The following is a 17407-nucleotide window of genomic DNA, read 5'->3' on the forward strand; positions in this document are numbered from 1 at the left end:
TGGGGGGCAACCAGAAAGACAATCATTCACACTCACATTCACACCTATGGGCAATTTAGAGTTACCGATTAACCCAACCCCAATAACTGCATGTTTTGGACTGTGGGAAAATGCCAGTGTGAACCCACACAGGTGGTGGATTCACATCCAGAACCTTCATGCTGGGAGGTGACGAAATTTTGTGCTATTTTATCATATTAGCCCCCTGATTTCAATTTTTTTATTTGCATACTACAATAAAAAAATAAAATTCTGAAAGTTGCATTAAAAATAGTTTAAAAGGCCAGTCCACCCAGATTTCAGGTGAACCTTTTTGCAAAGACAATCTTTTATTGAGGCACTTGACACAAGCCATGGAATGTACATATCAAATACAACAAATTTAAGGTCTTTTTCACATTCTTGCATCTGTAAACATGATAAAGATAATACATTCAGACAGTAAGTCCATATTGTCCCTCATACAGGAGAGACTTGTGAGTGAGGGGAAAAATATCAACACCTCACTCAGAGTAGTGTACAGTACACAACAGCTACACAAAGTGTACAAAACAGCAGTGGAGTCAAATACAAAAACTACTGACCGACTCCCTTTAAAGTAACCCTTCATGCATGAAGAGCGTACGTCTCACAGGAGTAGATCAGCAAAAATAGTAGCATGTAGACAAGCTGCTCATGTGCTCTCATTTGACCTGAAACGCATCTATTTGGTCATTTCACATGTGCGTAAGAGGTAAGTAAACTAGGGTTCAGGCATCTAAGTCTATTTCGCATCACAAGAACACATCTCGACTTTAATAGATATATAGGTACATTATCAGTTAGCAGGCATGTGTGGAAGCAGAGTCTACAGATGTCTGCTTTGGATTATCACACTCTAGGATGTAAACATGTACTTCTTGAGAACTACCGGTGGTACTTATGGTCCTTGGCAATCACAAAAATACTTCAGTTTATCTCTTTTTATTCGTGCTGTTTTGTTTTCCCGTCCACTTGGCTCTAAGGAAGTATGTGTAGATGCCTGCTTAGTAAAAACTTCCAACAACAAACCAAACATAGCAAAATATCTCCAGTGTGTGGAGGCGGATAAGGCTGCTGTTGGGCTACAGTTCATCAGCAGGTACAGAATGAGGCTTGGGTATGAAAGCTACGGCTCATGTTTTGAAAGCGCTCACCCTGTTCTCCATGTGGAGCAGCCTCTGCCAAAACTACACCTCTATCCTAAATACAGGGCTCAGCTGGTGCTCACATTAGTAAGGGTTGGTGAATATAAGGCTGTAGTTAAAGGAATACTCCAGCAAAATCTAGATTTTAAGTGTTAAGACATTTTCTGCCTGTTGGCTTGGACTCGTATTTTGTATCCACAGTGTTTTCTATGCAAATATATAACAAATACTAAGGATTTCCTTTTACTTTTTTATAGGTTTCATTATTTTCCCGAATGTGTAATGGCTCAGTCATACTTGAGTATAAAATAGGATGACAACCTCCTTGCTGCTAAAAAAAATCTGTGATTGCACAATGATTTTTTTTCACATTTAGTAACCGATTGCACCTGGTTACCCAGAGGCTGAGTGTGTAACACTTTCAGCCTGTGGGAGGCTACTGGGAATTGCAAGACAGCTGCACAGGTCACCTGATGGGAGGCAACCTGTCTCCAAACAATCACGGTCCAACTCGGACTGATTGCAATCACTCTCAGACAGATTTCTAACACACTGCAGTCAATCCGAGTACGTCTGAGTCAATGAGCACAAGTTCTCTGTGGACTTGAACAAACTCATTGCCAGATCTATTCTGGTCATTTCCTCCTGAGACTCAACTCATTTATTTATGTCCTCTGTAGTGAACACGCAAATCACAAAACATATTAAACTGAAAGATTTCATTCTCAGGACAATATTCCTATACAAAAAGGAAGGTTGCCAAGCAACAGTGTTATTTTGCAGTTAAATAACCGCTCTGCTGCAAATACGGGACTTTTTGTTGAAGAATTTCGGTTTCAAATCTATGAGGTTCTGGGTGGAGTCAGAATGTATGTAGTAAATGTGAATTTCTGATCAATGCGAGTTTCTGTTTATGCAGATGGCAACAAATTTGCAACAGAGGGCAACAGTTACAATTTTTGCCAATTTATCAGAGTTAATTACCATATCATCACAAACAGCTTTTTTGCTGTCATTAAACTTATTCAGTCACAGATATGATGGACATAACTACGCCTGCATAAACTCTTTGTACTGAGCCATATTGTTGAAAACAAAATGTTTTGAAAGTTCTGAGCATGGACAGTGAAGTTAGGATTATGCTGCAACATGTGTGACAATGGGGCATTTCAAGCCAACAGGCAGGCAGGTTCAGCAAGTTAATGTTTGGTCCACTCTAGACAGCCATTTTTAGAGTATCCCAGAAAGAGTACTGTCAGTCTGTCCTCTTGTTGATTGAATTTATGTTATACATTATGGTCTGGTCCCACCATTTTATACCTGTGTAATTCCAGTGTATTAGCCTGTCCCATTCTGTGGAGTGAGGCTCTCCCAAGGGCAGATGATCTCTTTGGTTCCCACTCTTTCCCGAGAGACAGCTCTGTTCTCCTCATCCTCATCCTCAGACTCAATGGGGTAGATGCGGCACTCCGGAGGAATATCCACTTTGATCTGAAAAAAGCTGAGAAATGTTCCAGAAAAAGACGAGGTCATCAGGGGCTGATCTGATATTATTTGTCACGTTAGCAACATAAACTTTTACTTTGTGTACCTTAGTAGCCCAACTAGATACAAAGTCTGCATACACAGGCATGACTAAAATACATACACTGTATGTAATATAACAATATTTACATGTGCTGTGTCAGTTAAATAAATAACTGAATATGAGATGACAGTTTTGACTTCCAGCTTTTATGCAAAGATGTTCCCATCATATTGGTTTTGTAGGAACTGTAGCTCCAATATTGCATATGTATGAATTTTTGCAATAAAAACAAAAATAAATAATTGTATTAAAAATTGAATTTCTTTTTCCTTTCTTGCAATTAACAAATAGTCCTAGTGTCCAAGTTACAGATAACAGCCTCTTCCTCAGGCCTGTTCTACAACTATTTCACTTCTTGTTTCAGCGCTTCCACCTAAATTTAAAGTAAAATAAGACTCCTGGATTGGAGCGAAAATGATGGAAAACATATGTCTTTCAAAGTAAAAGTCCTGCATGACTGTCACGTACTTGCCAATCCGTCTGGGCGGAGCCTGACTAGGTTCATCTGGGCTGATTGGCTGTATGCGGCTGCTTGTCCCGGCAGCTGGATTACATTTAGGTGACAAGCTGGCAAACATAGAGGAGGGAGTGCAGCCACGCTTGAGTAGACGACGCAGGGATAGAGCCATGCGAGACTTGGACACGTTCCCTCCTGCAGATGCTCGGGCCTCAGGGTTCCCTTCACTTTCCCCCTCACTGGCTTCCGCTCGCCGCTCAGAGGCAGAGGTGCTGTCTAAGGCCACGCTGATGGGGGACGGACAGGCTGGGGTGTGGGCCAAAAAGGGAAGAGAGGGCGAGGCGTTGGCAGAGGGGGGGTCAGTCATGCCAGAATAGACAGCGAGGTGGGGCACAGGAGTGGTAAAGCGGCACAGCTGTGAGGTCAAAGGGCAAGAGACACAAGTCAGAGGGCATCCAGACAGATAAATACATGTCTGTGTTTGGAATTTTTTTAGCAGATGGTTCCCTGAATACATCACTATTCTGTTTACAGACCTAACAAGAGACATAACACGCAAAAGGTTTCATAACATCAACTTCATTATAACAATATAGAGCCCTCTCACTTTCTGTAACCACAGGAAATTAATATTTAGCCTCCAAGACAATCTCACTGTCCGCTCAAAGTAAAGAAAGGTCTGACCAGCATTCAGCTTTGCTGATTCATGATATTAAAGCTCACATTAGAGCACCACACTTTCATCTCAGAGAGCACAGCACTTTAAAAAACATAACATCTGTAACTGAGTAGGGAAAATGGGCTTTGATAGCGTATCCTGATTTTCCAGCTGTTTTTTGTCCTCAGGCTGACATACCCCTGGGACAAATGCCTCAGTGCCTATGATGTCATAACAGTGAGTCCTGCTCCAGATGGAAAAACAATAACAACTTTTTTGTTTTAAGTGATGACGATAACAGTCATCACTTTTATCATCAACCCATGATATCAGTGTTGGTCTCAAAACCCCACAGTGCTGCGATGATTACCCGAGATCTTCATAATGTGTTATCCCATTTGCCTATGATGCCGTTTCTTGTCTGTCGACTTCAAAGCATTTTAAAATATGTTCTCCCCATTCTGCACAATTGTTTGCAGGTGCCTTGCCTGAGGCACATAAATCTGCTTTTGCAATACTGATAAAAAATTTCCAGAATATTCTTACGAGCTATCACAGGGTCGGCAGTAGCCCAGGAGATTTTTGATTCTAGCTCTCACTGTTGCTTGTTGCCTGCAGCATTTTAATTTTACTTTAAATGGATATCCAACCTAAGCATCACAGGCATTGTGAATGGAGGCACGTTTCTGTTTTATTAGCTAAATCCAGAATTTTTTTTCTTGCCAAATAAATTTGTAGTACACTCCTTTTAACTTGTTTTGCCCTTAGCTTCAGTTTCCTATTGTTTAACTCTGCTTTTTAGCAAAGGGAAATGTAAGCTATAAAATATAACGGCAATGCTCATCAGTTTTGATAGGTGGAGAACCATACCTCACTCTATGGTGGAAAAATGCTGTTTTAATAAGTTAATATGCATTTTAATATCATCTCAATGATCAAGCTGTAGAAACAAGCGTATGTTTACAACAAGTGCAAATGGTTAAGTAAATTTGCAAACTTATGTTGGTCTTAACGTTGCACTTTCGCATCACAAAAAAGCAGGTTTTGAAAGAAAGAAACAATGGAAGGAAGGAAGGAAGGAAGGAAGGGAGGAAGGAAGGAAGGAAGGAATTTGAATGCATTGCGCTACAATCGAATTAAATGGAAAAATGAAAACGGTGAATAAATGACGGCTTAAGTCCAAACACATAAGTATGAGGTGGTTTTATGAATGTTTTATTACCTTATGACTGATAACAAAGACAACTCAAAACATACTAAACAACAGTGAATGCACAGAGATGGACAGCACAGTAACTGTATCATGACAAACAAAAAAGCAGACAACACTTACAGCTTACATGGACGTAAATGTCAGCGATGACAATAGATGGCTATTTGTCTTCTTCTTGTAGTAATTTATTAACATGAGTTGCAAAAAAAGGTTGGTTCAGATTTTGAAACATGCATTTCCAAAGACGTCAAACATGTGACTCACACAGAAATATAAAGTATGTTTACATAGAGCCTGATCGATATACGATTTTTAAGACCGATATGTGTTGATTTGAAAATCGAATATTTTGACACATATCCTAAAATCTACCTATGCAGCATCAATGCACAAACATGATTAAAGTTGTTATGAGGCACAACAACTTCAATTCTTTAAATTTTAAAAATTTTATTTATCAGTCATGACCAATATGGATACCAATAGATCAGCAAACAGCTAATTTCAGCAGATATATCAGCACGCTGATAAATTAGCTGGGCTCTGGTCTATGACTCTTCACTGAAAGGTCTAATAGCAACATATTATAGATGTTTTCTAATTTATTATATAACATTATATCCTGTCTAAACATATAATGTATTACATGTATTATATGTAACTACTATAGCAATTAGACAAATAAAATTAGTCATTTTTAACTGAGGTGCGGCGAGGAGGCGCCTCTTTGCCCTGTTGGCTGAGTTTGCTCATGACCTGTGTGATGTCAACAGGGGCACTGGCGGCCATCTTGGCCTTTTGCTCCTGCTCCTGTTGCCGGATGATGATGGGACTGAGACTGGGCCGTCTGTTTCTTGCATTTTGCTCCAACTGGGAGTCACTGGGATGATGTATGGGGAGGGGAAAAGAAACAGGAACAAGGTAAGAGTTGAAAGTTGAAAATTCAGGATTGTCTTTAAGAGTACGGAGGAGAGAAGAGAAAATTTGAGGTTTATGTTATATATTTGTTAGGGTTGTTTAGACTGCAACATTCCTCTTTGCTGTGACTAAGACGTATTTTCTGTTAGTCAAACTAAAAGCTTCAAATAAATCTTCCAACAATGTCTGAGAAAAGCTCCACAAATTCAATGCAAAAAGTGCCTCTTACCTGAACTTGTGTTCCTCGGGACATACGGCCTTCTTCGTTGTTTCCTTAAACACTGGAGATTTTAGGTATCGGCCATATGAGTCCTGCAAAATGCAAAATGCTATCAGTTGGTCCAGTGAGTTGGTCTCTTACAGGTACAGATACAACCCCACCGTTCCCTTGTGATTTAACCATAGACATCCAGGTCTGAAAAGTGAAGCCAATGCAGAAGTGCCTTAAACTTCCTTTCTTTACAGTGGCCAGCAGGGGGCACCTCATCTGGTCACAAAGTTCATATTGTATAAAGGTCAATGAGAACATTATCCTGCTACTTAATCATTTATGACACCAGTTAACATTTTTTTGTGAGTTTATAGTCTCAATAAAAGTCTAATCTGATACTTTGTGATGTTTAGTTTCAAATCATGCTCCCATTTAGAGCAAATTACACACGTTGCTATAGCATGGGCATGCATAGCGCCATCAGCTCCACAGTCAGCTCAAACCAAAATCCAAAAAGGTGTTTTAATTTATGCAGTCTCTGCACTGATCACACCTACTGACATGTTTACTGACCTTCTTCATGAGCATGTAGATGTGAGTCTGGGCTGCATCCAGGACGTATCTGTGTGGGTGTTTCAGACCTTTCACTGTGATTTCCATCGTCTTTCCATCGATGTTGATCCATCGTGGAGCACCGCGTGCCAGGAAAGTCCTGAGATCAATGAAAGTGGGAGGAATGAAGAGGAAATGCTTTGACACTTACATGGAAAAACCTCAAAAGCCAGATAAAAACTTCTTCTTCAGTAAAGATGTGAGAAAAAAATATCCACTGCATTGTTTTCATCATTTAATCATCAGTTAAAGTAACACTATACTTGCAGGTAAAGTTCACTACATGCAAAGTTTAGATTTAAACTGTAATTAATCTAAGGCGTATTATTTCTGGATGATGGCAACCAAAATTTGTATTAATTCTCAGTTTTATTTTAAGTTTTAATCTTTATTAATTAAAAATAATTGAGTGAATTTAATGTTAAAAATAAAAATTAAAAACACTGAATGTCCAACATGTATTTGTGTCACTATTAAACTAATAAATATAACTATTAAAGAGTCATAAATCACTGTCAGTAAACATAGTTGGCGATTTTTAAATCAAATAATACTTTCTTCTCCACTGTCTTCAATATTTACCAGAAGACTAATATATTCTTCAAGAAGTTCTTACTTGTAGATCTGCTCTGCTTTCTCTTTCATTGTCGCAGCAGTGCCCCACTTCAGATCCTCACAACCTTCCCAGAATGCCAAGTTCTCACCTGAGTAGGTTTAGAGAAAATAACCAGATATAAACTCAGATTATTCCTAACCCCTTCTACTGAAGGAAAGCTTAACATCAGGACCAACAGTGACTTTAAATTGCATCAGACTATCATACCGCTGAACTCTTTCTTTAGGAACAGTCTGAAGTCATCTCGTCCTCGAGGGTCTGAAAGGAGCTCTCCAAAGCTGAACGTCCACCTCTCCACACGCATTTTAGTGGGTATTTCCACACTGTGCCGCACAGATAACAAAAACAAAATATTCTTAATTATTGTCCAAAATCAGTGATTTCTATAAGTATAATCATCTTACGCACTTGGGCATATTCAAAGCCCAGTATGTGACGTCATCAGTGAGCCAGGGGTTGCTGGGAAGACACTTGGACAGAAAAGGGTCGTGGCCTTTATAAGTGGCGCAGTATTTCACCAACCTGCAGTGGAGGGAAAAACACATCACCATCGACCACACTGAAGGAAAATAACGTCTTTAACCATTAATGATGCAGCCACACAGAAACAGTAAAGCAAGTGCAGCCAAGCCTACAGGAGGCATAACTCACATTATCTAATCCCTCATCAGTCAGAGAACAGCAAATACACTTGACAATACATGTTTGTCTACTGTGAAGATTCTCATTTTCTTTTTATTTGCTGGAAAGACACGTGGGACATATGTCAAAGATTCAAGTGAACTTTCTACTAGCTAGCCACTGAGCTAGCTACTTATCATATAATCAGGGCCAGTATTTTTCTTTTTTTTACTGAGAAACTGAGACTGTTGTGGAGGGCTCCACCAATAAGCTTAAGCAGCCCTCCACAACGGTCCCACTTTCTCATCAGCTTTAACCTGTCTGACCTTTACAGATCACTCAGTGGGGTTATGCTGAAACTAATGTGCGTGTGTTACTTTAAGGCATACAGCTAATGGAGCAGCCAGGGTATAGGAGGGGTACTGGTTTGCTACAGATAGTAGCGAGCTTCTTATATGAGGGACTGTCTTACGCGCCAATGGACACTGATGATTTCACTCTGGGACGCATGATGGACTGCTGGGTGAAAATCATCTACAGGGAGAGAAATGACAGCCAGAATAACACAGAGCTGCCACTATACGTGATCAATAAAACATCCAACAAGTGAGTAGAAAAAAACTTACGATCCTCTCGTAGTCATCGGGTGTTTTTGCCTGAGGAAAAATGTATTAAAAGTATGAGTACAGATAATAAGCCATATACTTTATGACTTCACAGTTAGGACACTGTATGTATTTCTGCACAGAAAAAAGCACTGTTTTATACATCACTTCTTTATCGTTGTTGGACTCATGATGAACACTTGTGAACACTAACCTTCAACATCATTTCACAACCTGAGCTGAGATTCAGGTACTTTTTTTTTTTGTTAGCAAGTATTATAGCAAGTGCATTCATGAGGTGATGTGAGTGTGTGCAGATGTGTTCACAACCAGCCTAAAAGTCTGGGATTTGAAAACATAGCCGTAGGAAATGCCTGCAGAGAAGAAGAAAGGAAAAGAGAAGGCCTTAATTTTAATAAAAGAAAACAGCATACATATCATTTACTGTACCTGCATTAATGCATTAAAGCTTCTTATGGGATATAAGCTGATTGAAAGGAATTATGTTCATGCGGGTCAGGCAGAGACTCACCTGTTACCTCGTGTGCATTTGGATCTATTAGTCTTTCCAGTCCATAGTCCATGGCACTCACAGTCCCTGGCTACATACACATCAACAAAAGAGAATTACACAGTGTTTACCAAAGGACTAATTAATTAAACAGATGGCTGTTTTATAATGCTAATCATCAGCGGATAATGTGTCGTACTTCTCATGGCCATCTCAAACAAGAAGAGGCCAATCACCAAATTCACTCTTGGTCATTATGAATACATCTTCAAGTACTTTATTTGTTTCCCACGGGGGGCTTTAAAATGCATTAACTTTAAATCACATTTAGCAGTCATTACGATCAATCTGAACCTGTAAGATGAAGTTTTAAGGACAGCATATGTTATTTACATCAAGGTGTCATTATATTTATTTTTCAACATGAAACATCTGTTTCTGCTTTTATTGAATACTGATTTTTTTTTAGAAAAGGTCAAAAGTTTCTTCCTTTTTAAATTGTGCATCTTAAATTAAGAGTGTGCATATCTGATTTAGTATTTAGAAGGAATGAAATGCTTGAAGGCTGGAAGACGGAAGAAATATCTATCCTTTTTGTCTGAAAAGCTTTAAAATACACAAACCAACAAATGCAAAGCAGTTAATACTCTGATTTTGTAAGTATCAATCGGCCACAGCATTTAAACTTCCTGTCTAATACTGTGTCAGCAGACACAGGAGCCCCTTTTGTGTCTGACAGCAGGACGTTTGATCGAACTGGGATTTAAGAACTTCGGATGGGTTAGTTGTAGTTGTACCTCAAAATTCCCGGCAGAACTTGACCTATCAGCTTTTAACGTTGGTAGCTGATTAATATGCTTTATTGCTTTATTTTACAGCATGCATATGGAAATCTCAACTGAGGGATTGACAACAGAGCACCCTTGCAGCGATAACTCATGTGCCATGAGACACAAATTAGTGCCAGTGCCAGTGACCCTCGTTAAGTCAAAGTCTTCTGTGCATACACTATATTGCCAAAGGATTCACTCACCCATCCAAATTATTTAATTTCAGGTGTTCCAATCACTTCTGTGGCCACAGACATAAAATCAAGCACCTGGCGTGTAGACTGCTTCTGCAAACACTCACAGATCTTAGGAACTCAGTGAATTCCAGCGTGGTACTGTGGTAGGATGCCACCTGTACAACAAGTCAAGGCATGAGTAGGCAGAGTGGGGTCAGCAGATACTGAGGTACATAGTGTACAGAGGTCATGAACTTTCTGCAGAGTTGAGCACTACAGACCTCCAAACTTCACGTGTGCCTTCAGATATGCTCAAGAACAGCATGTAGAGAGATTCATGGAATGGATTTCCAATGCTGAGAAGCTGCATTCAAGCCTTACGTTACCAAGTACAATAGAAAAGCGTCATATGCAGTGGTGTGAAGCATGCCCAACCTAGACGTGCTCTCTGGAATGATGAATCATGCTTCTCTGTCTGGCAATACAATGGATAAGTAGTTCCAGTGAAAGGAACTGTTAATGCTTCAGCATACCAAGACAATTCTGGACAATTTCATGCTCTCAAGCATGGCAATAGTCCCTTCCTGTTCCAACATGACTGTGCACCAGGGCACAAAGCAAGATCCATAAAGACATTAAAGAGCAATTCTGGTGTGGAAGAACTTGACTGGCCTGCAGAGTCCTAATCCAAAAGAACACCTTTGGAGCAGAGACCAGGAGCTAGGCCTTCTGATCCAACATCAGTGTCTGACCTCACAAATGGGATTCTGGAAGAATGGCCAAAGGTTCCCATAGACACACTCATAAACTTTATAGAAAACCTTCCAAGAAGAGTTGAAATAGTTATAGCTTCAGAGGATGAGCCGACATCATAATAAACCCTGTGGCTTAAGATTGGGATGTCACTCAAGTTCATACGCATGTGAATGAAGACAAGCAAATACTTTTGGCAATATAGTGTACCTCACTTCTGAAAGGACACAACACAAGTCACAGAGCACAGGCTACAACGTGCTACATTACTGAAAAGGTCACCAGTAGTCAACACAATATTCTTCCTAAAGGCTGAAGTCATAAACAATGAAAAGCACAACTGTTTAACATTATGCACTTAACTGTGTTTTTATTATGGCCCTACTTTATATGATGTGACCATATAGTTTATGGTCACATATATTATGCAACCAAAACTTTAGAAAGACATATTTCTGCAATATGAGAGATGTTTGTGCAGGAAAATCCCAGTAGATCAGCAGTTTCTGAAGTGAGAATATCCTCAAACATCTTTGCACCTAATCAAATGACTGCAAACCAATTAACTCATGGGAAACACATGGGTCTTTGGTTGGGAGCTGTCACTGTCTTTGGTAACTGTTCTAGCTGTAATCCAGCATCACAGCACAAGAAGCTCGATGTGCACAAGGTGCAAACCACTGTACCACTTTCTCCCATGCAGTGTGAAATATTAATCAGTTGTGCCCTTTTCCTCTGACTGGACATGCAGTGGTAATGAGACATCATGGGTAGAGATAATGAGATACCTTGGGAAGTATTGCAGTGTGGTGCAATTTACTTTCTTACTTCTCTGTTTACCTGCAATGTACCAATATCTGCTGTTTACTGTTCAGGCTTGATAACTATATCTGTGCATGTATGCTTATATTATCTCATGTTGTGGGGACATAAATGTGTTTATATAATCACATAGTGAGGCCCAGCTCCTTTTGGTGGCAAAAAGCCATTCTCATTCACGCAAATCATAAAGGACTTGGTTGAGTGACGGCTAGTCTAAGTCTTCAAATATAAATTCACAAACGTCTTCTGTAGTGATAGAAACATGCATGTGTGTGTTCTCACCGGAGGTCTATGAACCACCCAGTAGGCTCTTTCCTGACAGTCAAACACCACACGGTCCGGTTTCTTTCTCTCCTTCGCAGCTCTAAAACCCAACCCAAACACAGAGAGTCATAACACATTGTTACCCTTAACGCTTCCCGACATCACTGAGCTTCCTGCACACCCACCTATACTGCTCTTTAGCTTGCATCACTATAAAATCCCATTTATGATTCATCCACTTGTGAAGATGGTTGTACTGCTCCTGAGGACATAAAACAACACCTCAGTAAATGCCAATAGAGAAAATTAATTGCCGTGGGATTCGTGTCCAATTCTCACCTGCTCGTGCAGCTCCAAGATTCCTTTCTTACGTATGTTTCTCTTTGCCAGGTAGATTGCTTCAGTAACAAAAACATAGATGGATGTTAACGGTAAGTGATTCTTAGTAACAGGATGCATTCAGATACACTCACCATAATCTGTATCCTCAACAGGCCACTGCTGTGTGGGCCAGAAATATGGTGTCTGGAAACAATGAAGGGCAGAGATGATGATTAGCAGTAAGCGTTTTTGTGAGTGGGATTCATTTCTTGCAGATTTAAGGGTGTTTTTTGTTGGTTGCTTTCAATTTGCAGTCATTCAGGAAACTAAAGCCAGACTAATTTGGGGTTTCACATCATAAAATAAATACGACGGAAATTGGTTTTACCTCGCTTTAGTGGTTTTTGTGTCTTGTAATGGTAAACTCTTTTATTATCTAATCATTGCATGTTACAGCAGAGATGCTAAACCCATTACAGAAAATCTGGCACATGCCGCTTTCTGGAACCAATTTACCAATGGGAAATTACCATGGTCAATAATGTTGATAAAATGAATCAGTTAATATATTAAAAATAATGACTGAATGCAGAATTAAATATGTATATCACACTGAAAAAAATCTCTCAAAAAACTAAAAATATCCCCAAAATTTTCTGACAGTAAATTCTAATTTTTACCAAAATGTACGGGCATTTCTATGTATTGTAAAAATGCAATGCATAGTGAAAAACATCCATAAAAAGTAATATGGAAAATTCCTTTATTTTAAAAATGGTGAATGTTTTTACAAAGATGTTTGTTTTATTTCAGTGTAGGGCCTTTCTGTCTTTTTTGAAGAAGAAGAAAAAAAGTATTTAAAAAAAACCCATTATTCTGCACTGAAAAAAAAATGCAGCACTGTTTTAAACTGAAGGAATTTTACATTTAATTTTTACACATTTTTGAAAATAAAGGTTTCTCACATTTTTACATTTTTGGATGGAAAAACTTCCAGGAAGTGCATGATTTTACTTCACAAGGCTCGATCAACCTTTTTTTTTAACCTTCCATGGCTCTGCATTTTTATTTTGAACTTACATGATATACCGACATAATTATTCTTAGAAGTTGCTATGTGCTCAGGCTAAGAGACACAGCAACTTTCTAGCCTTTACATCAAATGAATTTGATGTACTGATGTGTTTTTATCACAATCTTTTAGGCTCTGCACCTAATAAATTAGCAACTGCTCTGTTGTTTTCTGTTTTCTTGTAGGTAAACAACAGTCACACTTAAATGACCTTTGCAAGCATTTCAGTTTACACTGCATTTTTTGCATGAGTTGTGGAGTCACTAGATAGCAGGAACAGGAGTGCACACTATGTGTGTTTCTGCATGACTATGTGCATCCCTTTTTTTACATTTTAACAACATGCAAAAACACTGTTCAGTGTGCAGCAATGAAAACTAAATCTTCCCATAACCAGAAATACTGTTTTGGAAGATCGTTTGGCTTTGCTGCAGCTGAGATTTTGGCTAAGCTTTAAAATGTGGTGTGTTTACCTGGAAGCGATACAGGGATGCATCTGGTTTGACCACTAAACGCTTGTGGTCTTGTATAGGGTAGATGTATCCTAACGCCACCAACATGGAGCCAAAACTCCTCGCCTCTGAATAAAAAAGACAGATTTGCTATAAATGAGGTGCTATCACCAATTTTCACTGTCAGCTAACATGATAACATCCTAAAACTGTCTTCTTTTTATCAAAACACACACTTTGAACTGGGATGGCATCAGCTGCCTGATCTCTCACCTTGTGCATCGATTTGGAATCTGTCTGCTAACCACACAACTATGTCTTCACCTGAGGAAAAAGGACTCAAGGTCAGAAGTAACAAAGAATCTATGGAAATAAACAACACTAGTCAAAAGGGCAGCTTGAACAGCAAACAACTTTAAATATACTGTATGTTGTTTATGTCCATCAGTGCATGCCTGTAAATGCCAGAAAGCTAATGTCAAAGAGAGACATGGAAGGAGAAAAGGGAGGAGGAGAAGGATGACAAGTGAAGAAGAGAGAAAATGACAGAAAGGCAAAGGAAAGAAACAAGAGGAAGAAAGAAACTAAGAAAGGAAAGGAAAGGAAAGCTTGTGAGATGAAAGAAAGGGGGAAAGGGGGAGGAAAAGGAAACAGGAAAAGCAAAGGAATCAGAGATGGAGAGAAAACAAAACAGCAAAGAAAGTGAGAGAGGGAAGTGGAGAGAGCAGCAGAGAAGAAGCCTTTGGTATGTTTTCATTCATTCAGCTGTGGGCATTCAAAGCTTGCAGGTGACGTAGAAGTCTAGGTTCCCTCTCTTCTCCTCCTCCACCACCTACTGCCTGCATTCCTCTTGCTTCGGGCGCTACATGTTTGTTTCCTCTCGCCTGCTCAATCATCATCCTCCTCCTTCACCTCCTACTTCTTCCCTCTCTCTGTCTCTGAGACCATGGGGTTGTCATGGAGATGAAATCTGTAGCTCCAACACCGTGGTATCCTCTGGCGAGGTTGTGCAGGTACAGTCACTCAACGGGATAAAAATCAAGCCACTGTAGTGTATGTGAGAGTGTTTGTGTCCACTTTACCAGTAATAGCATGTGGTATTGTGGTGATAACCAGTCTCTGAGGCTGTAGCTTCACTCCCGTTGTGGGGTCCTGCATCTCGAGGACCACCTTCTCCGCCTGCTCAAAAAAAGGTTGTGAGGAGGTGTCACATCAGAGCTCACAGTGTAGGTTTTTGGGGCAGCAGATTTGATTGTAAATCCTAAATTTTGATCAGTGAAATTCACATGACGGTGATGATGATCATTAGTGTAACCTCGAGCATGCACAGCATTACCATTAACCTCTTTTCTACTTAATGAAAGGCAGAGAAAGCTGCATTAAACTGTGTCTCACTGATTAAAAAAGGGCAAATTTCCCCCCTGGGATGTTAAGGCTTGATGTGTAAGCTTGTAATTAATACTTCCTATCAGACAAATGCCGAATGATTCGGTTTCTGTTTCTCTCCAAACAACTGTTCAGCTTTTTAGTCCAATGACTGGATTACAGTTTTAATGCTGCATTAGAAAGTGGTGAGAAGCGAGATGACGGGATTGTTTCAAGCCCTGATCTCATGGCTTTTGTTTGGCTTGTGTGGGAGGTTTGTGATGACTCACTGCCCTCTAAACAGTTTTTCAGCCATCATACCATCTGATCCCAGAGCTCCCCCACAACTTAGGTGTGTACGGCAGAGGAAGAAATCCTGTAGTACATTAATTCACTTTATGTGTGTGTGTGTATGCATGTGTGAGAGAGAAAGAGAAAGAGAGTGTGTTTGTAGCTGACTCCTGGGTCTTTTTGAAGTGGCTTTGTGCTTTGAAGTCAACCTGGAGAGGCTATAAGCCCCAGACTGAGCTGGACCAAAGTGGGCTTTCATTGACCAAAACACAAAGTTCTCCAGGAAATGGATTCTGTGTGCATTCCCCTGGAGAGAGGGGGACACTGTGTGAGTGCTACATCTGGAAGCTCATGTCTTGATTATTTCCTTCCATTTATTTATTTATTTTTTCTAATGTTAAAACATTCTCTTTGGTGACCATCCAACTGAATTTTAAATATGAGATGATGAATGAAGGACTGCTCTGGCTGGCCTCACACACACACACACACACACACACACACACACACACACACACACACACACACACACACACACACACACACACACACACACACAATTCACACAGCGCCTGGATTAACTTCTTTCCAGCAGCTGGTTGGTGTAGATGGAGGTATTGATACTGATCCAGGCCTAATGCTTATTAAACAGAACGACCTTATCACAGTGAAAAGGTTGAAACAGAACACAGTCTGACAGCTATATAGAGTGTAAGGGGGAAGCTGACATGACATCTGATGTACAGTATGTTGGCATCATTCTGAAACACGAGTATATGAATAACATCTCTAATAACCCTTAATAACTAAAGTCCATATTATTAAAGAAATGCATTTTGCTATTGGGTTTCCCTAAAGCTTGTTGTAGTCCAAATGGTACCTGTGGGTTTTAATCCTTAACGGAATGACCATCCTTAATAAATCTATTCAATGAAAGCATTGGGATTTCCAGAGAATATTATAGATTATTATAGTGCAAATGCCAACAACAGCCTGGGTTTGTGAGGTTCCTGTAAGCCAATACAGTCCAAGCATTGCGTTAGAGAATTTATACAAGTCACTAATGATGCGTCTGCAGCAGGTATAATCTATAAGCCTGTGCTCTGGTTTACATCATCTAATGTAAGCTGTGCAGCCCACCTTTTTGAGACAAGCCATCCGTGGTCGGTACCTCTGTCCATGATCCCGGAGAACGTTTCGGATGGTCATGTTGTGTGATGCTTTGCACCGCTCTCTCTCTCTCTCTCTCTCTCTCTCACACACACACATACAACACTGCTGCCGCCTGTGAGAGCCCTGTGTGTCGTGTGGGGATGCTTGAGGGGAAGTGCAACACTGATCGATGGTGATGTTGCCTTCAAATGTCCCCCCTCTAAACCTCTCACTTGGAAAAACGGAAACTGTTAATGTGCCAATATTTTATCATTTTTAAATTGAATTAGGATTAAATTACCCGTGTGGCACTTCAGGCATGTAATAAAAAAGTTGACAGTTCCAATAAGAGTAACAAAGAATTGTCTAAAATAGGTTTAAGTAATTGCAATGTGAAGCCGTTTTAGTTAAGTATAGGCAATAATTTAGTGTTCTTTATCTCATCAATGCTATAAACGCAAAGACAGAAGGTCAAATACAACCACTTTCACAAAACCAAGTTATTTTCCGTCAAGATTTCAAATTGTATTGTTCTTCAGCAGAGCGTTCAACTGCAGATAGCAATATTTCCTGCAGTCTCTGAAAGCAGCATGTCTAAAAGTGTGAAACGAATCAACCAATCGGAGCGCGTCTTTTTTTTCCAACGTGTTTCTATACTGCACCAGTAGAGGGCGACATGCCACCACCGGTCAACTCTCCTTTTTCCCTTCATATTTATTTTAATGTTAATTAT

At 39.8% G+C, this 17407-nt stretch overlaps 2 protein-coding genes across 3 annotated transcripts in view; both read right to left on the bottom strand.

Annotated features, from left to right (window-relative positions):
• Positions 1-271: 271 nt before the first annotated feature.
• On the bottom strand, positions 272-5018 carry LOC113028195 (regulator of G-protein signaling 9-like). The gene is made up of 2 exons (XM_026178266.1): positions 3223-5018; positions 272-2667 (listed from the first exon to the last, which is right to left on the bottom strand). Exons 1-2 carry the CDS (start codon positions 3759-3761, stop codon positions 2505-2507), a joined length of 702 nt encoding a protein of 233 aa, XP_026034051.1. The 5' UTR covers positions 3762-5018; the 3' UTR covers positions 272-2504.
• A 50-nt stretch (positions 5019-5068) lies between these two features.
• LOC113028193 (regulator of G-protein signaling 9-like) overlaps positions 5069-17407 on the bottom strand; it is a 29131-nt gene continuing 16792 nt past the window's right edge. The window contains exons 2-18 of one of the 2 annotated variants that reach the window (XM_026178263.1): positions 16663-16779; positions 14949-15045; positions 14140-14190; positions 13888-13994; positions 12495-12546; positions 12361-12419; positions 12207-12283; positions 12040-12121; positions 9205-9267; positions 8687-8716; positions 8533-8594; positions 7848-7961; positions 7647-7762; positions 7440-7527; positions 6785-6923; positions 6230-6312; positions 5069-5962 (exon numbers count right to left, since the gene is read on the bottom strand). In XM_026178263.1, coding sequence (XP_026034048.1) covers positions 5770-5962; positions 6230-6312; positions 6785-6923; positions 7440-7527; positions 7647-7762; positions 7848-7961; positions 8533-8594; positions 8687-8716; positions 9205-9267; positions 12040-12121; positions 12207-12283; positions 12361-12419; positions 12495-12546; positions 13888-13994; positions 14140-14190; positions 14949-15045; positions 16663-16731 — 1482 coding nt within the window. In that variant the 5' untranslated portion in view covers positions 16732-16779 and the 3' untranslated portion in view covers positions 5069-5769. Of the gene's footprint in view, positions 5963-6229; positions 6313-6784; positions 6924-7439; positions 7528-7646; positions 7763-7847; positions 7962-8532; positions 8595-8686; positions 8717-9204; positions 9268-12039; positions 12122-12206; positions 12284-12360; positions 12420-12494; positions 12547-13887; positions 13995-14139; positions 14191-14948; positions 15046-16662; positions 16860-17407 lie in introns of those variants that run through there. The other variant, XM_026178262.1, reaches the window with a different exon arrangement.

Source organism: Astatotilapia calliptera, chromosome 8 (assembly GCF_900246225.1).
Source record: "Astatotilapia calliptera chromosome 8, fAstCal1.2, whole genome shotgun sequence".
Taxonomy (NCBI): Eukaryota; Metazoa; Chordata; class Actinopteri; order Cichliformes; family Cichlidae; genus Astatotilapia; species Astatotilapia calliptera.